The 22081-nt window shown below is 40.6% G+C and overlaps 1 protein-coding gene across 1 annotated transcript in view; it reads right to left on the reverse strand.

Annotated features, from left to right (window-relative positions):
* The window catches only part of LOC126095363 (translation initiation factor IF-2-like), a 46456-nt gene that overhangs the window by 9980 nt on the left and 14395 nt on the right, over nt 1-22081 (reverse strand). Inside the window, exons 3-4 of the mRNA XM_049910170.1 lie at nt 15393-15417; nt 15175-15284 (exon numbers count right to left, since the gene is read on the reverse strand). Of these exons, the coding sequence (XP_049766127.1) occupies nt 15175-15284; nt 15393-15417 (135 nt within the window). The remainder of the gene's footprint in view (nt 1-15174; nt 15285-15392; nt 15418-22081) is intronic.

Consider the following 22081-nt stretch of genomic DNA (forward strand, 5'->3'; position numbering starts at 1 on the left):
CCGAATTTGAAGTAGGCCTATGTCGCACAGTACGATTCTTGTAGATAAAACGCCTAAATTGTACACGGATTCACCATGATATTCAGGCGGTATATCGTCCAAATGCAGTCTTGTGTGCATCTGTAATGAAATGGTGCCAGCAGTCTGAGCGAGGCCGTACAGATGTGGGAGAGGCTGATCGGGGAGGAAGGTCATCGTCAAGGAGCACACATGGCAGTTTCCTGACAATCGAGAAAATCATTTGCAGCAACTGCAGATTTTCTGACGATGAAGACATTCACACAGAGAGTCTCAAATGACTCTATGGCCAAGAAGTGGATTTCTGTCGTCAAGAATCTGAATGATCGCCAGATAATTCGTATCGTTGCTTATAGCGACTTTTGACTGTGCTGAAAAATGCTGTCACTGATCAGTGACACTTTTAAGTGTAGGGCAGCATACAGTAAGTCAGCTGCCCTGCTACAATGATGTGTAACTTATTTTTCACTGATCTCGTATCAGTGACAGTGGAGCATGCCTTATCGTTGCGGTATTACAACATGGCTGCAAGATACACTATACGAAGTACATTAAGTTCTTGTACAATTAAGTTGTACGCTGCATTACTGCTCTTGGACTTATGTATTTAATTGTGTAGTCAGATAATATGGAGAGATGTATTCTTATATCATTAGTTCTTCATTGTCTTGTCCCAACTTTTAATTAATTCCAATTAGAATTTCAATATCATAACATACTTGGAAAAGCCTTTCCATTTGTACCATTGTGTAATTTGTTGTCTGCAGGGAATCTATGCCAAAGTGTGTCCAATTTGATGGGTAATACTATGTGAATACTTTTTATACCCAATCAATAGTTGTTTTATATTTTACACACTAACTGATATGCATTTCAGATAGACGTTTCAAAATGACTTCAAAGCAAACACTACGAATGTATAATAATGAAAAAAAATGGACTGATATTTTAATCCATCCAATGGCATCCAGCGCTCTAGAATGTTATCTTTCAGACAATTAATGATGGCTATAGATCTCATCCCAGCTAAAACATTTGTTTCAACTTCTGCCTTGTTTTCCTCTCCACTATATCTTTTCTATTAGGATGCACAATGGGTCAGCCATTTGGAATTTTGGGCCACATCCTCAAAGCTATATATTACACCAATGTGGTGACATGACTGTGGCTAACAGGACTATGCTGACAGCAGAGACTGATACCCTAAAGACGTAATTTGTAAGCTCCCGTGGTGTAAGACAGAGACAGTGATCTTGCCAGCATGGGTACTCTCATACGAATACCATGGGTGCCATAGGAAATGGCTTGTAACCTGGGCTTAGCAGTGGACTGTGTTTGGCAAACACTGACCCTTGATCCACATGCACTTTACTTCTGTATTAGTAGAATCTGCTCTGTTGACAGAAGTCTGTAGTTTTCACTATCCATCTCTAACGAAAGGCACACCTCTTCATATCTTCTAGAATAGTTTCTGGAGGGGTGTGGTACTCCTGAACATGACTACCAACAAACTAACAGACCTTCTTTTTAACTAAAAACTATTTAATTTCTAGAAATCAACACAAACCAAGGCCTACGAGAAATTAGAAAAGAATGAAAGGAAAGTGTCCCTTCTCTCAGAAGTGGTAGACTATCCACATTGTAGAAAGCTTTGAATGCATTTAGTAGATATGAAGAAACACAAGTTGAGCGAATCCTTGGTGTCAGCACACATGTGCAAGAATCCAGGCTCGAATTTCAGTCCGACACATTGTTTTAAACTGTAAAACGAAGTTCAGGGTGCATTCAATGTCCTTAGCAGACAGGTATCAGAACACGTATCAGAACACATAACAGTGAAATATATTCCTAATTTGAAAATCCCTCTTTACAGTGTCATGTATTTAATTTTTTTCTCTCTATTTAGTAGCACAATTTCATATTTAAGAATAAAAAACCCAAACCATAAGATGGTGCACTTTGTCATTTTCCTTTTAATTAGTTTTCAGTTAATTACACTGCAATCAGGAAAAACTGGTTGTTGTTGTCAGATATGTTATCCTCTGTAGCGCTGACACACTGAGGACAGATATTGTTTGAGGTAGGAAGTGAATTAAAAGGAGGTGGTACTCAGTCGTAAGAGAAATCAAATCTTATTTCATGAACTAACTTGTAATTAAACTAAAATTACCAACTGTTACAGTTCAGCCAGCCGCGGTGGCCGTGCGGTTCTAGGCACTCCAGTCCGGAGCCGCGCTGCTGCTATGGTCGCAGGTTCGAATCCTGCCTCGGGCATGGGTGTGTGATGTCCTTAGGTTAGTTAGGTTTAAGTAGTTCTAAGTTCTAGGGGACTGATGACCACAGCAGTTGAGTCCCATAGTGGTCAGAGCTATTTTTTTGTTACAGTTTATTTATGGATGTTATGAGCAAATCTTGGGAAGTGCCACATAGTTGCTGATGGACACATAATTGAAAACTATAGAGAATCTGTAAAATTAGTACAGCTGTACACTAAACTATATACAATGTTAATGGTAGGGAAGAAATAGACACTATGGGAAGATCTGAGGAACTAGTTGAGGGGGAAAGTGAAACATAGGATAAGCATCTAATTTATTATCTAGAAACAAGGGAAGATGTAAAACACTGGATCATAAAACTATTCAATTACAAATATTACAAGAAAAATTATAAAATCTATATCAACTGCAGTAAGTGAGAAATGTCAGTTTGATTTCATTTAACAACTCTGAAAGTAGGTTTATTGTGCAGTGTGTTTCCTTTCTTTCAGTAAAGTCAGCAGCATCTTTAAAGAGCAGTACAGGCCTTTTTACTAACTCTCCATTAGCCAAAACTTTTTCAGGAATTAACGACCAAAATATCTTGTGTCTTTTGGCTTCCAGAGTTTGCTACTGTCAGATTAAATGTGATGTGGTTTAACTGGATGCACCACTTCATCTACACTTAAGATGTGAGAAACATCACTTTTAATTACTAAATTATAATACTAAAAAAAAGACAGAAAAAACGTCAAAAGCTAAAAGTAGTTTTTCCCCTTAAAAGCACATATCTACAATTTTATTAAACAATTAAGTGCATCTACTCTTTCTAAACAGAAACGATGTGGGTTGTAGGAATTTTTGGAAAGTGATGACCACACCATGAAGTGGAATGAGATATTTCATGTAACAACAAAAGGAGTTTGGATATATGAAGTGGCATCTCATTCAGAAAGGACAGTAAGTTTTTTAAATAAAATAGGTCATATTCAATGAGCCTATATTCTTTGGAATAGACTCCAGAATCTGAAGGTACACTGACTGCATTCATAAAGGTGAATAAATTAATTTGACATTTTGTGAATTATAGCAGAAATTACTCAGCACTGGAGAATGATACGGATAACAATGTTGAATGTGACAATGACAGTGGAATACAAAACTTTTCATTTGTATATTCTTAGAAATACTTTGAAGTTAGTTATGCAAAATGTGTTCCAGGCTTCCCATGTTGTATTAAGATGCAGCAGTAATAAACTGTTCCCCTGGCAAATAAAGCAGACATACCTGTACATGTGCAAGTGGAGACAACAATAAATAACATAAAGTAACTATGAACAAATTTTTCAAGAGAGGTCAGATAATTAATTTAGAAGATAATGCTGTTGTTGTTGTGGTCTTCAGTCCTGAGACTGGTTTGATGCATCTCTCCATGCTACTCTACCCTGTGCAAGCTTCTTCATCTCCCAGTACATACTGCAGCCTACACCCATCTGAATTAGAAGCTAATATGAAATTTATTGCAGCTGGATTAATGGAGAACTTGCATATGATTATAAATTTTAAAGATGAGTCAGAAAAATAAATTAAAAAATTAAAGTTATTTAAATTAAGTAGGAAAGAGAATCTTTGGTAACATAAATATGGCAAACCATATTATAGCTGAATGTACAAATAATATTATTATCAATTCAACTCCAGTTATGAATTTACAGTACATCACTAAGTCTTTGATAAGTTTTCCTTTTTCTTTCTTTTGTATTTCTTAAGTTTATATTTTTAGTAACCATATTGTACTGTATAGTATGTTAACTGGGGGCTAGAAACAACATAAAGTCTCCGTCCTTGTTGCAGCTGCAGTGGTCCACAACCCCACAACTACAACTGCAGTCCACTTCACCCCTGCGACGCCACACACCGAACCACTCCTTTAGGGTTAAGTTCGGCCCCCGGCGGACACTGGCACGGAAATTCACACACCAGACGAGTGTAGCCCCTATGTTTGCATGGTAGATGGTGTACATGTACGTGGAGAACTTGTTTGCACAGCAATTGCCGACACAGTGTAGCTGAGGCGGAATAAGGGGAACCAGTCTGCATTCACCAAGGCAGATGGAAAACCGCCTGAAAACCATCCACAGACTGGCCAGCTCACCGGACTTCGACACAAGTCTGCTGGGTGGATTCGTACCAGGGACCAGGTACCTCTTCCCAATGCGGAAAGCTGTGCGTTAGACCACACACCTAACCTGTAGGACTAGTAACCATAACCAGATAAACCTACACTTAAAAACGTTAGTTGATTGGACATGTCTTCGCTTTTAAGGCATTTCTAAATTATACAAATACATACTACTAGCCATTTATAGTGTGCTTGTCTAACGGCTTGGACGGTGATTTAAGTGTGATGTAAATATGCTAACTTTCACTTTTTGTACAAGATGACTTACTTGAGATGCTCAGTCGACCATCCTTGCTGGCTAGCCTGATGCAAAATCTCTTTCACTTTGTTCTCCAAAGTATGTTTCTAGGTACAGGAATTTCTTAAGACTCTCTCTACTTATAAAAATAAGTAGACATACCAATTTCATTTGTTTTAAGTAATGAGGTATATTTGAACTTCAGACATATTACAAATCTCACTCTTCGTATAAATATATACTGCTTTGTAAGCCTCTTGTGTCTCCAAACATTAGAAACAAACTACTTTACATATAAGATAAAGTTGGCTTAAACTCCATGTCCAGTCTTAACATGAACCTAAATACACATCTTCCCTTCAACAAGTCTAAGACAAAAGTTTATCTCAAGAGTAACTTCTCAGCTGTTCTCGTTATTATAACAATGGTCACTGACACAATTAGCACAGAATAACATAGAAGCTCCATGATTCTTCCATACACTTTCATTAAAACTTCCATGGATCGCCCGACAAGTACTTTTGACTCAACGTCAATAATTTAATCTAAACTTTGCTTTCATATTTTATTCATCTTCTCCATTGCTTTTACTTGGTTGGGTTGGCTGGTTTGGGGAGGGGACCAAACAGCATGGTGATTGGTCCCATTGGATTAGGAAAGGATAGGGAAGGAAGTCAGTTGTGCCCTTTCAAAGGAACCATCCTGGCATTTGCCTCAAGAGATTTGGGGAAACCATGGGAAACCTAAATCAGGGTGATCAGTCATTGGTTTGAACTGTTGTCCCCCTGATGAGTAGTGCTAACCACTGTGCCACCTTGCTTGCTTGCTATTAGTGTGATAATATAAACAAATTGACGTAAACCTAGCTGGAAAAGCAATGAGGTTAACAATATGAAACTTTCACTGCATTGATACAAATTAGAAATATCTTAACAGTAATGAAAAAGCGTTTAGTAAGTTTAATAAGAACCAATATATGTTATTAGTACATAGTGGTAAATTGTGTGATACATATATAGAGAGACAAGATAACTACGTTGTATAGGCTAATGGAATTAACACAGAAGTGTTGATGACTTCATTGAACTGTTATATAGCAGTTGAGTATTTAAGGTGAAAATGCTTTTTGCAATTACAAATAATCAGGTTACAAGAACAATAAAGATCACTAAAAGTGTCACAGCTGTCTAAAAAAAGTGAGTGACAAATGTCATTGAAAATATCAGTAGCCAGTTCAAATGCACATTTATCACATATTTATTATACAATGTGCAACGGATGAGTACCATGTTTCCGTTTTATGCATCTGTTATAATAAATATTTCTCTACTGACGAATGGAAAACCTGGTGGAAGCCGACCTCAGGGAAGATTAGTTTGTATTCCGTAGAACTATTGGAACACGTGAGACAATACTGACCCTACGACTTATCTTAGAAGATAGATTAAGGAAAGGCAAACCTACGTTTGTAGCATTTGGAGACTTAGAGAAAGCTTTTGACAATGTTGACTGGAATACTCTCTTTCAAATTATGAAGGTGGCAGGGGTAAAATACAGCGAGCGAAAGGCTATTTACAGTTTGTTATGGCAGATGGCAGTTATAAGAGTCGAGGGACATGAAAGGGGAGCAGTGGTTGGGAAGGGAGTGAGGCAGGGTTCTAGCCTCTCCCTGATGTTATTCAATCTGAATATTGAGCAGGCAGTAAAGGAAACAGAAGAAAAAATCGGAGATTCGCCGATGACATTGTAATTCTGTAAGAGTCAGTGAAGGACTTGGAAGAGCAGTTGAACGGAATGGACAGTGTCTCGAAAGGAGGATATAAGATGACCATCAACAAAGCAAAACGAAGTTCATGGAATGCAGCAGAATTAAGTCGGGTGATGCTGAGGAAATTAGATTAGGAAATGAGACGCTTAAAGTAGGAAACGAGTTTCGCTATTTGGGGAGCAAAATAACTGATGATGGTCGAAGTAGAGACGATATAAAACGTAGACTGGCAATGACAAGGAAAGCGTTTCTGAAGAAGAGAAATTTGTTGACATTGAGTATAGATTTAAGTGCCACGAAGTCGTTTCTGAAAGTATTTGTATGGAGTGTAGCCATGTATGGAATTGAAACAATGAAGATCAATAGTTTGGACAAGTAGAGAATAGAAGCTTTCGAAATGTGCTACAGATGAATGCTGAAGATTAGATGGGTAGATCACATAACTAATTAGGAGGTATTGAACAGAATTGGGGAGAAGAGGAGTTTGTGACACAAATTGACTAGAAGAAGGGATCGGTTGGTGGGACATGTTCTGAGGCATCAAGGGATCACCAATTTAGTATTGGAGGGCAATGTGAAGGGTAAAAATCGCAGAGGGAGACCAAGAGACGAATACACTAAGCAGATTCAGAAGGATGTAGGTTGCAGTAGGTACTGGGAGATGAATAAACTTGCACAGGATAGAGTAGCATGGAAAGCTGCACCAAACCAGTCTCAGGACTAAAGACCACATCAACAACGTGATAAATATATGCAGTTATTTTCTTACACCACTGAAGTATGTCTAAAATTGTGGAGCTTCTTTAATAAATTTCCTGTTTAATTGTGATATATATTTTCCAACGCAGCAAGTGAGAGCTTGCCAGTGAGCGAGCTTGCAACAGGAAAAAAGTGGCTTTGAGAAATAGAATTTGACAAACATATTACAGAGAGCGGAGGAACCATACTCCTGTAGCTCGTGAGTATGCAGTTCAATGTCATTGTTCTCATTGAGAAAACTGCCAGTGAAGAAAGATAGTTCCTGACTAAGGTTTCTGTATAGAACTATTCAGACACAAAATCAACTAGAAATTGATCACACAAATGAAATGAATTTAGCAATTATTACAATAGAAATTTTGGTATTAGTAAAGAATAAAAGTCGATTATTAAAAATGTATATAAAATACGGCACATAGTTCCATTTTCAAATGAGAACATGTGGGTCAATGTGGAAAGTATACAAACTGTGTAGATCACCTTTTTAAGTATGTCACTAGGACAAATGACAAATTCTACAACAAAAGGGAAAAAGTAAGTATGACGTCATCAAAAAATTAAGATAAGTAGGTTTTGAAGAATCTAATTCATTAGGATCTGTAACAAAGTGAAGTTATGGTTGTGTATGAGAAGAAGTTCAGAAATGAGGAAGGAAATGCCTTTGTGTTCGCTGTGAAACCATTGAAACGTTTTATGAAAGACAAGAAAGTAATGAAATATGACAACACGGGAATGAATGAGTAGAATAATTTCTTCACAGTATATAATTAGAAGAGAGAAAAGTGTCAACAGTAAAACACACAAAGAGTTGATAATTTTGAATGCAAAACAGCTAATGTTATATGGTAAATTTGAGAAAAGATTTAGAAACAAAAGTATTGCAGATGTACAGTTGTCTTAGAATTAATTGTTCTTTCAGACTGACATTAAATATTGCTCTTTGAATATATAGCTTGATAAATCTGAAGTCTGATCTCTCTCCAGTCTCAGGGCTTAAGTTTCATGTGGTAATACGCTCCACAATAGGTTTCTTTATGTGGTGCTGATAGTATTTGCTTATTGTGGAATGTGATAACTGATTTAAGACACTGAGTATTTTAAATTTTTAAATGGAATTATATACATTGAGAGGTTTTCACAAGGCGAACTGTCATATGGGTTTGCATAGTAAACTGCATTATTATTATTGGCTACACTATATAATTTTTTAAATTACTGCAGAATGTTTGTAAAGAGGCACTTGTTAAGCAAAGAAAAGTAGAATAACAGTACACAGGGATGCAAAACCAAACCACATATCTGAGTGTTATTACATAATCAAAAGAACAGTGACATGTAGTAGGAAAAATGAAATAATGAGAGAATATTATGACTTATTTACCAAATTTTACACATCCTAAGAAAGTAAAAGAAGTAAATCCACATTCAGGGTAAATAATTGAAATTAAGGGCATAACACAACAGAAATGTTCTAAAAAGTAAATGACCTCTGTTTCTTTTGAAAATTCTAGAATCTTTTGATAGTGTTTCGATCCTGTATGATCAACTACTCATCACAGCCACGGAGGGTTGTAGAAGCCTCATACCAGGAAACAGTTTCCGAATAAATTTTTGCCTATTTGGGAAAGTTCTCCTCATAGATCCCCTACTCTTTCTTGGCCTGTGGTGTTGGATACAATCCCTACAGAATAGACTATAGAGTAAAAAGAAAGCCATTACCTGTATTGATTTCAGTGGCTGTCCTGAGGAAGAGCACTTTCGAGAATCGAGTACCAGTAGGGATCTGGATAGGCCAACAGGAGAAGTTTTACTCTTTTTCTGAATTTTCTTTACTTGAAAAGATATGATTTCTGAAGGGACTGAAAATTACTGCGAATAGCTGCCGAGAAGTAACCCAATTTTAAGATCCTCAGAGTCGAATGTCAGAAGTCTGATATTCCACGGTGGCTGGACATATCTTAGATAACCTTTAGTAGGAATTTGGCCCATAAACGCTGTCGAGTAGTTGTATCTCGGACGTTCTGCAGAATGTAGCTTACATGTATGAATCCTGGAATGCTGGCTCTGTACAGTTATGTGAGTAGGTTTTCCACTGTGTGAACTGTCCGAGCAGGGGAAAATTTTGTTCTAACGACGATATTTTCTCATAAACAAGTTTATGTGTTTAGTGTACGTAATTCAAAATGTTAGTCAGTGACTCTCTGGTTGTTGGTTCACTCTGGTAGTATTTAAAGATTCTCACATACTTCATATCGTTCTCTTCAAAAATCTACGAGAATGATGTAGCACTTCGTGACTGAAGCGAGTGGCTCTGAGCTTTCCATAAGAAACAGGGTAACACTAGAGAACAGCTAAGTTCCTATCTTTTGTAAAAATGATTCTGGCCATCCGTTCGTACTCATTTGAATTTACCGACGAATAATGAAGTAATCAATAAGTTATAGAGATTTGTGTCGAAATGTGACACACACCGTGACATGAAGAAAGGAAGCAATCAGTCGAGTTTCAGCGAAATATCAGAAAACATACGCACATGATTTTCAATACAATGTGTGTTGGTGGGGTACAAAGTGTATGTTTTATAACGTAACTTTCGTCGCACATGCGAACAATGAAATATATAGGTAAATTGTCACTTATTTATTGGTTATTCTAAGATGACCAGATCAGACTAATAACAGAGTCTACTCTATTGTACCAGGGGGCCTACGTTCTGTACCTTGCTGAAAATTTTTTACAACATTTCGAAAGATGAATCAAGTGGCATGCGTTAATTGAAAGTGATAATGTATGTTAAAAAGGAAAAGTAGCAGTGATTCATTTGAGCGTTCAATGGATATAGTTACTGGAGGTCATGGTAGTTAGGAATGAGCAAAAAGGGAAAGAATAAATTTGAAAACGATAATACTGAACTAGTAAGTGGGAAATTAACTATCTCCTGAAACTAAGAAGGTCCACAGTCGTTCCAAAATTAGGTTCCTGATAGTCAAATATATCTCGGAAAAGTGGCTACGGCATGCACTGATACACACAGTACCCCTTTCTTTTGTTTTTAGGATAACAAGTGTTTCTTACTGTGTATTCGGACAGCGGTAATAGATCCTGCTTTTTTTTTTTTTTAAGACGATACACGGAAAGCTTATGAAAACGCATTTCCTGACGACGTTGTCATATTTCCGTCATTATTATTGAATTTAGTTCAAAATATAATGTGGACTATATCTTAAGAATAAATCATATTTTCATGTGCTCCTTAGCGGTCACCTGTTATGTGTGACTGCGAGAACCGGATCGTTAGGCTTATAATTAACGCGTTGTTATTCTTTTCCGTCAGACAATCTCCCTGTTTGTAATATAACAAAAAAAAATGTGTCTGTTAATCGAGATTCAGAAAATTGTCGTGTTAGAAGCTTTTGACACTACTCCCGTCGCTACCACAGATATAGAAGTGACACTGTAACTGTTTGTTATTTAAAGACATGCTTGTTTCTATAACGCGGTTTTTAAATAGATTCGTTCTGTCATGTTTTTCCATATTTATTTTATTATTATTGTTTTTGCTGGTAACCTAGCCTTTAATTACGGTCCATGTCAATTCCGCTGGCTTGAAATGGCAGCGACAAGATGGCAGCCTAATGGCTGCATGCCCAAACATTTTGCCACCTCGTCGATTTCGTATATGGGAAACTGCGGTTTATGCGGAGTTATTAAATGAACATCCTTGGAAAATATGAGACAAAAGAAATGAAGATATTTCAGGGAGCTTCTGATGTGGGAAACCAGTAGAATGGCAATAAAAGGGGAGCTGTAAATAAAGAAAGAAGTACTAAAGCTGAAAAAGATAGGAAAGTCTTTTCTGGTAATATTTACAATTTATCTCGTAAAAATAAAAAGTGGCAGATTAGGAACAAACAACGAAACATACATGGACAGATGGGTAATCCATTCTCTTCATGTGAAGCAGACTAGAATACTAAGTATTGACAGAATGACCTGAAAGCCCAGCTGAGTATAGGTTCAAATGGTTCAAATGGCTCTGAGCACTATGGGACTTAACATCTATGGTCATCAGTCCCCTAGAACTTAGAACGAATTAAACCTAACTAACCTAAGGACATCACATAACACCCAGTCATCACGAGGCAGAGAAAATCCCTGACCCCGCCGGGAATCGAACCCGGGCGTGGGAAGCGAGAACGCTACCGCACGACCACGAGCTGCGGACTCAGTATAGGTGTACAGTAGGGTAGGTGACTGTCAACTTTAATACTGTATTCCAGTATAGAGGGGCAAACAAAAAAACCAAAGGTTATGGATAGGAACCATACTCATATGATTTGCTGAACGTACTGCAGTGGTCGTGAAAGCGAACAGAAATCGAGTCAGGTGATTAATGAAAAAAATGGTTCAAATGGCTCTGAGCGCTATGGGAGTTAACATCTGTGATCATCAGTCCCCTAGAACTTAGAACTACTTAAACGTAACTAACCTAAGGACATCACACACATCCATGCCCGAGGCGGGATTCGAACCTGCGACCGTAGCGGTCACGCGGTTCCAGACTGAAGCGCCTAGAACCGCACGGCCACACCGGCCGGCCGGTGATTAATGAGATTGACAGTGTGTTACCTGACGGTTACAACATGAACAAAACGAAAACAAAAACTAAAGTGATGGTGTTGCGCAGCATGATGGATGCCTTTATGTGAAACTTGGTCAGGAAACTTTCGAAGAGCTAGACGAATTTTACTATGTGCGCAGATAACTATATAGAGAAGGAAGAAGCGCGAACGACATAGTAGCGAGGATTACAGAAGGCAAAAAGTGTTTTAAGAAAATTAAACATTCTGATCATAGGAAGGTTCTTGAAAAGCCATATATGATGCACAGGTCTGTATTTGTGAGACACGTGAACACTGGTGAAGACAGAAAGGAAACGATTACAAGACATGCGGTCTATCTGGATCCTGAAGAAGATCAGATGGACTGACAGAGTAAGTAATGAACACATCTTGCTACGAATCAACGAGAGAAAATGCGTAATAAAGAACATAGTGAATGAAAGAGAAATTTTTTTGCGTATATTACGATACGAGTCATTGTTGAAAACTGTAGATTAATGGAAATGTAGAGGGAGAGAATTTGATTGGAACGCCTAGATGAGAGTACACAAGACAAATCTTCGACAATGTAGGGCGCAGCACGATATTTAACAAGCAACGGGTACTTAGTGTTGATGTCCGAAACGTAAGCAATACGTTCTCACCATACATAGACATGATTCTTCTCAATAACAGAACTCTTAGAAACAGTGTCTTCATTGGTGGATTACCTGCACTGCTTCTTATACTTCTGCAATCTTGCTTGTACCGTCTTCAGAATTTGCTACCGCTGATAAAACTAAAATGAAAACTTAGTGCAGCTTTCCCAGAAGACAGTGATGGTGGTTCCATCTTTTTATAGCGAATAATTTGCGAGTCTGAAAGAGCTGAATGAAATGTAATAACTTGTGAGTGGGACAGGGCAACTCTGCTCGATGTGTCTTTCGACGCGTCATCCGGAAGTGAATGCTAAAATTTTAAATAAATCTTTAATTATCTTTGAACAGATTATTAGTTACCGTCACCATGAATGTCATCATTGGGATTACTCTTGGTCCGTAATGTAATTTTTGAACATTCGTTTTTCCAAAATATGCACTCCGTCTACAGCTAATTTAACATTCCCTAGGGTATACCGTGGCGTCTAACGCGAGATAATCTGCTCGCGTGTTGTTCATTACGCGTCAGTGCGGAACTGTACTGGACGCAGTCCGGAAGTCACGGAATACGGCATCAACCGGGGTGGGTGTATCTACTGTATTCAGAGTTTCGTGGACGAAGGCAGTCAGATGTTTGTGACAAATAGAACTTGGTGTCCCAAAAGAGAGACCAAGTTACTAGGTTTGACATTTTAAGGGGGTAGATCAGGGCGACGCGATTTTGAAACCGATATTCATGATTTTTTCTTCAATAAAATAACAAGCAAATTATAAAACGGACAAGGCCTTTATTGTACACTCCTAAGAGTGTATTATGTATTTTAGGTAAAAAAATTACCCCCACAGAAGATGTACGGCATCGGCAAAGCCGACTCGAGGATTGCGAGCCCCGTTGGTGGAACTCTGAAAGCCACAATTTTCAAATTAGAACTAAATTTGAAAAATGCTTTAAATAAACGATACTGTCTAACATAGTACGTCGGTATATTTTAAGAAAATGTTTTTTTTTACAAAATGGCGACACTTTGAACTAAAAGTCAGTTCTTTTCGCCAAATAGTCGTTATATAATCATACAACAAAAAATGAAATTAAAACATATCGAAAAAAATATCGCCAGCTCAAAAATTACGAAAAGGTACATTGTAATTTCATGCATATTTCATGTGTTACAGTTCCCACCAACGTGAAAAACGTCGGTTTGAGAAAACAAGCGATTAAAGTTTCAACTTTATTTTTTTTTAATGTTGAAATTGAACAAACCTTGAACGGCAATGCCAGAAACGGACAGTTGGTCTTTCTTTTTCGCCGATGTCGAATTAACTGGCTTACACATACCAATCGAAGCGTTTTTTGCACAACTGTGATTATTTTTCAAACGTTTGCTATCCTTTGTTACTCATTTTCAACGAGTCACGTTTTACTCCGTGTAAAAGACAAAAAAACAAGCAAATTGAGAAGTTAAGCAGATGTTTGACAAAAATGTGCTTTCAGACTATTTGCAATAAAGAACTCTTGTTGACAATAGTATTTTAGTTAATACTGTTGCCCTCTATGATATTATCCGCAGCTAACACGGCCTCTATTCCACCAGCAACTGTTGTAATATTAAATCGATTGCAATCGAGCGCTCGGATTCGCCAGGCTCACATGCGGTTTTATTTTAGCATTTATGGCATTCTTTATATGAATGAATGACAAGTGCGACACGCATTCACATTACGAGAATCAAAACTCTACAACGCAGCAGCGACTGTCAACCAGCCATTACCAGTACTGAACGTATCATTATTAGCGACTCTAAAATTAAATACATATGCTACACAAAACAGAAGGACCGTGAAAGACACATGTTGAGGCAACTCCTTTAAGGTCATTTCTAGCGACGCAGACTCCAGTGTCACTCTGCACTTCAATAGCCTTGAAAAAACCGGCAGTGCCCCTGGAGGTCTCTAATCTCTTCTCCTGTAGCGCCGCACCTCAGTCCTGTAGCTGAAAGCTGAAAGGAGTGGCTTCTACCTCTGTCCTTGACGGTCCTTCTGTTTTTGTTTGACGGGCAATTATTCAGTAATGATACTTTTATTACCGGTAGGCTGGTTCACAGTCGCTGTTGTAAGGACAGATAGTAGTGCGTCTGCTGCTGCTCAGTTGGAGAACTTTGGTTCTCTTGATGAGATTACTTATCGCACTTATCATATTGGCGAGGTTGTGAATAAGGCTTTGGTAGTTCGTATTTTGTTTCCATTATGCCATTGACTCTTCTTACCCGTAGCAGACGTGAAATAGAAGGTACTAAAGTTGTTCGAGTTTGGATTAATCGACATGATGTTTGTAAAAATATTTCTGTAACTAGTGACGTATTGTTTATTATCATCATTAAATGGGATCTTCAACCTCACGATTTTTTTTAAAAAAAAAGAAGCATTGATTCTGAAAAGCCGAGAAGCGATTCTCATTGCGGCTGCAGCTCTCTGGGCTGCTCTGGGACACACTCAGTGTGTCCCTGGACTGTTCAGTGGCTCCGGGCAGAGCTGCACGTGTCCCGGAGCGTTTAATCTAATAAAAACATTAGGCTAAGGAAATGTCCACCTTGGTGTGCCCCCTAATACGTGCAGCCTCATCATCATCCTCATCACAACCAACACCTTCAGCGCCTCGACTACCGCCTTACGTCGGTTGGACCGCAGACTCACCTGGGAGGCGAGTCCGTGCCGTGGAAGGAGGTGGCGAGCGCGACCTCCTCGGCGCAGCTGTCCAGCGAGTCCTGCGGCCGGAGCGGCCCGCGCTGCGGCTGCGGCTGCGGCTGCGGCTGGTGGATGGTGGCCGTGGTCGTGTGCACGTGCGGCGGCTGCGGCAGCGTGGGCGTGCCCGCCGCCGAGGCGGTCGTGGTCGTGGTCGTGGCGGCGCCGGCCGGCGCCGGCGTCGGTCCCTGGTCCCTGTCGACGCAGCACACCGTCAGCCGGCAGCCTCACACTGACACTCACTACGCTCCACTTGGTCCGTCAGAAAGACGCATTCACACCTGTGTGTCAGTTTGTTTCTCCAGGTTCAACACCGAAGCATACACCTTGCTGTGCGTTCGTTCGCATGTGCCGTTATTAAGCGGCAAAGCGAACTGGTTACCTCACCAGAATGGTAAGACAGGCGCGTGTACGCCTCAGAAGGAGGAAGGGGAGGCTGCAGCAGCGCACACCACAGAACACAAGATGTTCGACATAAATGTGCAAGAAACATTCGCAGGAGGTGGAGGCAGCACTAGCAATGGAGGGTATACTAAATGATGCGAGAGGGGTGGGGGGGGCGGAAAATAGTGCAGTCGTAATGCAGGAATGGGGCGATTTCTCAGACGTCCAGACGGACGCGGTCATAGGCTTTCGGCCCAAAGGAGCAAACATTTGCGAAACAACTAAGTATGTAAATTGCTCGCGTGCCACTATGGTTAAAATATTCTGTGCATGGCAAAATGGCGCTACCGAAAACTGGCGCTGAGACAACTGTGATGCACCACGGGCTAATGAACATGGAACTGTTGAGCATATGACTGGCGAGATGAACCGAGAACCTACCAACAATGTCTCACGAACGACCGTACAGGGAACGTTGCTACGTATGGTCCTCCGTTGTGGGCGCCTAGAACCTGCACCCGTGCTATCTACATCTACATCTACATCTACATCCATACTCCGCAAGCCACCTGACGGTGTGTGGCGGAGGGTACCTTCAGTACCTCTATCGGTTCTCCCTTCTATTCCAGTCTCGTATTGTTCGTGGAAATAAGGATTGTCGGTATGCCTCTGTGTGGCCTCTAATCTCTCTGATTTTATCCTCATGGTCTCTTCGCGAGATATACGTAGGAGGGAGCAATATACTGCTTGACTCTTCGGTGAAGGTATGTTCTCGAAACTTTGACAAAAGCCCGTACCGAGCTACTGAGCGTCTCTCCTGCAGAGTCTTCCACTGGAGTTTATCTATCATCTCCGTAACGCTTTCGCGATTACTAAATGATCCTGTAACGAAGCGCGCTGCTCTCCGTTGGATCTTCTCTATGTCTTGTATCAACCCTATCTGGTACGGATCCCACACTGCTGAGCAGTATTCAAGCATTGGGCGAACAAGCGTACTGTAACCTACTTCTTTTGTTTTCGGATTGCATTTCCTTAGGATTCTTCCAATGAATCTCAGTCTGGCATCTGCTTTACCGACAATCAACATTATATGATCATTCCATTTTAAATCACTCCTAATGCGTACTCCCAGATAATTTATGGTATTAACTGCTTCCAGTTGCTGACCTGCTATTTTGTAGCTAAATGATAAAGGATCTATCTTTCTGTGTATTCGCAGCACATTACACTTGTCTACATTGAGATTCAGTTGCCATTCCCTGCACCATTCAATTCGCTGCAGATCCTCCTGCATTTCAGTACAATTTTCCATTGTTACAACCTCTCGATACACCACAGCATCATCTGCAAAAAGCCTCAGTGAACTTCCGATGTCATCCACCAGGTCATTTATGTATATTGTGAATAGCAACGGTCGTATGACACTCCCCTGCGGCACACCTGAAATTACTCTTACTTCGGAAGACTTCTCTCCATTGAGAATAACATGCTGCGTCCTGTTATCTAGGAACTCCTCAATCCAATCACACAATTGGTCTGATAGTCCATATGCTCTTACTTTGTTCAATAAACGACTGTGGGGAACTGTATCGAACGCCTTGCGGAAGTCAAGAAACACGGCATCTACCTGTGAACCCGTGTCTATGGCCCTCTGAGTCTCGTGGACGAATAGCGCGAGCTGGGTTTCACATGACCGTCTTTTTCGAAACCCATGCTGATTCCTACAGAGTTGATTTCTAGTCGCCAGAAAAGTCATTATACTCGAACACAATACGTGTTCCAAAATTCTACAACTGATCGACGTTAGAGATATAGGTCTATAGTTCTGCACATCTGTTCGACGTCCCTTCTTGAAAACGGGGATGACCTGTGCCCTTTTCCAATCCTTTGGAACGCTACGCTCTTCTAGAGACCTACGGTACACCGCTGCAAGAAGGGGAGCAATCTGCTGTTGATTCGCGATGGAGGCTGAAATTTGCACCCCAATACTGCAACTGGATACTCACTTAGGTTCGAATCCTGCCTCGGGCATGGATGTGTGTGATGTCCTTAGGTTAGTTAGGTTTAAGTAGTTCTAAGTTCTAGGGGACTGATGACCACAACTGTTAAGTCCCATAGTGCTCAGAGCCATTTGAACCATTTGAACAGATGGCCGCTGGTGTCGAGAGCATGAAACACGTAGAAGCAAACGCTCTGCTACCCAGAGGGAGTGTTACGGCCTAGCGAATGTTTTCGTTACAGTCCCTCTGTGATACTGTCAGTCTGGAAGCCACAATGGAACAACAGAAGCACGCATTTATCCTTCGGGACCGTGACCACCCCTACACACACTTTGTTTTTCCGTTTGACAATGGCACCTATCAGAAGGAAAATGCAGTAACTCCAAAGCTCGCTCTGTACGTACGTGGCTCGAAGAACACCAGGATGTGTTTACCGTACTTCCCTGGCCACAAAGCTCCCTGGATTTGGAGCCAATCGAGAGTTTGTAGGACCACTTAGCCCTGGGTGTTCACGCCGTGGACCCTCTACCTGGAAACCTATCTCAGCTGGCAAGACAATAGAGTCGGCATTGGTCCCCATTACGTCAGTATGTTCCAGAAACTCATTGACTCCGTTCGTGGACGTCTCGCGCTGCAAAAGATTGTTATTCACGCTTTTGATAGTTGGTCACGTTAATGTGACTGGACTGTCCATAAGAAGTGCAAAGCCTTTGTGCGATACGGAAACATCTACATCTACTTATATACTCCGCTAGCCACCAAGCGGTATGTGACGGAGGACACAATTCGCGCCAAAGTCATATTTCCCTCCCTTTCTGTTCCACTCGCGGATCGCGCGAGGGAATGACGACTGTCTCAACGCCTCAGTGCGAGCTCTTATGAAAACGTATCTTTGAATGGTGATCACTGCTCCATTTGAAAGTTGGTGGTAATAATAACACAATCCTGGAAATTGAAATAAGAACACCGTGAATTCATTGTCCCAGGAAGGGGAAACTTTATTGACACATTCCTGGGGTCAGATACATCACATGATCACACTGACAGAACCACAGGCACATAGACACAGGCAACAGAGCATGCACAATGTCGGCACTAGTACAGTGTTTATCCACCTTTCGCAGCAATGCAGGCTGCTATTCTCCCATGGAGAACTTTTGAACGACAATATTTTGCATCACCCCATACTGTCAAAACCTTTCCATATGAGTATTGACAGCAGTGCTTATGGTGTTGGTATAGAAGTTTTCCAAGAAATCTGTGATGGCAAAGAAATCCAACACAGGGCTATCGCGTTTGCAAGTAGAACTCTAACAAAATACGAGAGAAACTACACTATATCAGAAAAGGAAGCTTTAGCCATTATATGGGGTTAAAGAAATTCAGAAATTATCTGTGGGGCCATAAACTCATCATACATACTGACCACAGAGCTTTAACTTTTCTTAAGGATTGTCGTTTACTTAACGGCAGGCTAACTCGTTGGGCTTTGTACCTGCAACAATTTGATTACGAGATTTGCTATGTTAAGGGTACTGAGAATTATGTGGCAGATGCTTTATCTCGATTGCCTAATGGTATGAGTGAAGTGCCCAATGAAAATGGTGAAGAGGAGTACTTTTCAGATAAGGTATATGAAAGAGGTTTCAGGAAAAAGGAAAGTTGAACAAATATGTAAAAATATGAGATACCATCAAAATGAGGATCCGACATGGAAATCTGTGAAAGTAAATTTTAACAGTGTGCAGTATCCTCAAATTAAGAAGTATTACAAAATCTTTAAAAGCATTTTATATAGGAGGAAAGAATTAGCCACTGAGGAATGGAGAGTATGTTGGCCACACCAGTTCGATACCGAGGTCATAGACTATTTTCATTTAGCATTGGGGCATAGTGGTCCAAAGAAATGTTTGGATAAATTGAATAATGTAGTAGTGATTGCTGGTAGTGTCAGTAAGAGGGTAAAGGAACGAATTATGTCGAGTGATGTCTGTCAAAGGGCCAAAGTACCGAACAGAACTAATAGAGGCACAATGCAAAGTACATTACCTGAAGACACCCTAGAATTATTATCAGTAGATTTATATGGTCCCCTCCCAAAGACTTCGGGAAATTGTGCATATATTTTAGTAATTTTGGAAGTATTCTCAAAGTTTGCTAAAATCCTTTCTTATAAGGTGAAGCCCGTCAACTTACCATAGTACAGGCTTTAAAGAGTTAACGTACGCCAGAGAGGATGCGTTACAACTTGGCAGAAAATTCTAAGAAATTTTGGTTTTATGTCTAAGCGGTAGGTGGATCAAAACAAAATGTCCAGACACCCTGTGACCAAAATGGTACTGAAACAGAGGATGACAGACTAAAGGCCGAAATACTAAATGTCTTTTTCCAAAGCTGTTTCACAGAGGAAGATTGCACTGTAGCTCCTTCTCTAGATTGTCGCACAGATGACAAAATGGTAGATATCGAAATAGACGACAGAGGGATAGAGAAACAATTAAAATAGCTCAAAAGAGGAAAGGCCGCTGGACCTGATGGGATACCAGTTCGATTTTACACAGAGTACGCGAAGAAACTTGCCCCCGTTCTTGCAGCGGTGTACCGTAGGTCTCTAGAAGAGCGTAGCGTTCCAAAGGATTGGAAAAGGGCACAGGCCATCCCCGTTTTCAAGAAGGGACGTCGAACAGATGTGCAGAACTATAGACCTATATCTCTAACGTCGATCAGTTGTAGAATTTTGGAACACGTATTATGTTCGAGTATAATGACTTTTCTGGAGACTAGAAATCTACTCTGTAGGAATCAGCATGGGTTTCGAAAAAGACGGTCGTGTGAAACCCAGCTCGCGCTATTCGTCCACGAGACTCAGAGGGCCATAGACACGGGTTCACAGGTAGATGCCGTGTTTCTCGACTTCCGCAAGGCGTTCGATTCAGTTCCCCACAGTCGTTTAATGAACAAAGTAAGAACATATGGACTATCAGACCAATTGTGTGATTAGATTAAAGAGTTCCTAGTTAACAGAACGCAGCATGTCATTCTCAATGGAGAGATGTCTTCCGTAGTAAGAGTGATTTCAGGTGTGCCGCAGGGGAGTGTCGTAGGACCGTTGTTATTCACAATTTACATAAATGACCTTGTGGATGACATCGGAAGTTCACTGAGGCTTTTTGCGGATGATGCTGTGGTATATCGAGAGGTTGTAACAATGGAAAATTGTACTGAAATGCAGGAGGATCTGCAGCGAATTGAATGGTGCAGGGAATGGCAACTGAATCTCAATGTAGACAAGTGTAATGTGCTGCGAATACACAGAAAGATAGATTCCTTATTATTTAGCTACAATATAGCGGGTCAGCACTGGAAGCAGTTAATTCCATAAATTATCTGGGAGTACGCATTAGGAGTGATTTAAAATGGAATGATCATATAAAGTTGATCGTTGGTAAAGCAGATGCAAGACTGAGATTCATTGGAAGAATCCTAAGGAAATGCAATCCGTAAACAAAGGAAGTAGGTTACAGTACGCTTGTTCGCCCGCTGCTTGAATACTGCTCAGCAGTGTGGGATCCGTACCAGATAGGGTTGACAGAAGAGATAGAGAAGATCAAACGGAGAGCAGCGCGCTTCGTTACAGGATCATTTAGTAATCGCGAAAGCATTACGGAGATGATAGATAAAGTGCAGTGGAAGACTTTGCAGGAGAGACGCTCAGTAGCTCGGTACGGCCTTTTGTTAAAGTTTCGAGAACATACCTTCACCGAAGAGTCAAGCAGTATATTGCTCCCTCGTACGTATATCTCGCGAAGAGACCATGACGATAAAATCAGAGAGATTAGAGCCCACACAGAAGCATACCGACAATACTTCTTTCCACGAACAATACGAGACTGGAATAGAAGGGAGAACCGATAGAGGTACTCAGGGTACCCTCCGCCACACACCGTCAGGTGGCTTGCGGAGTATGGATGTAGATGTAGATGTAGATAATCGAGACCTCTGAAATTTTCTATGGTGTGAGAGGATGATTGTGGTACATAGTCTTCAGCATACAGTTTTTAGTACCAGACAGTAACTTGTGAACACATTTACGTAACTGCTGTGGCATTTTTAGCATTTCCAAGGAAGAATGCGCTAGTGAATAAGACTCCAAAGCATACCCATTGTATTGTATTGTATTGTATTTAACTGGGGATCTAGAAACGACGGAGAGGCTTCGTCCCTGCCGTAGCCCTCAGTTGTACACAACCCCACAACAGGCTACAGCAGTCCACTCACCCCACCGCCGCCCCACATCGAACCCACGGGACCCTCGGGAACACAGCACACCAGACGAGCGTGGCGGAGTAATTATGGTGCACGCATACGTGGAGACAATGTTTGCGCAGCAATCGCCGACCTAGCGTAAATGAGGCGGAATAGGGGGAACCACCCCGCATTCGCCGAAGCAGATGGAAAACCGCCTTAAAAACCAT

Source organism: Schistocerca cancellata, chromosome 8 (genome assembly GCF_023864275.1).
Source record: "Schistocerca cancellata isolate TAMUIC-IGC-003103 chromosome 8, iqSchCanc2.1, whole genome shotgun sequence".
Classification (NCBI taxonomy): domain Eukaryota; kingdom Metazoa; phylum Arthropoda; class Insecta; order Orthoptera; family Acrididae; genus Schistocerca; species Schistocerca cancellata.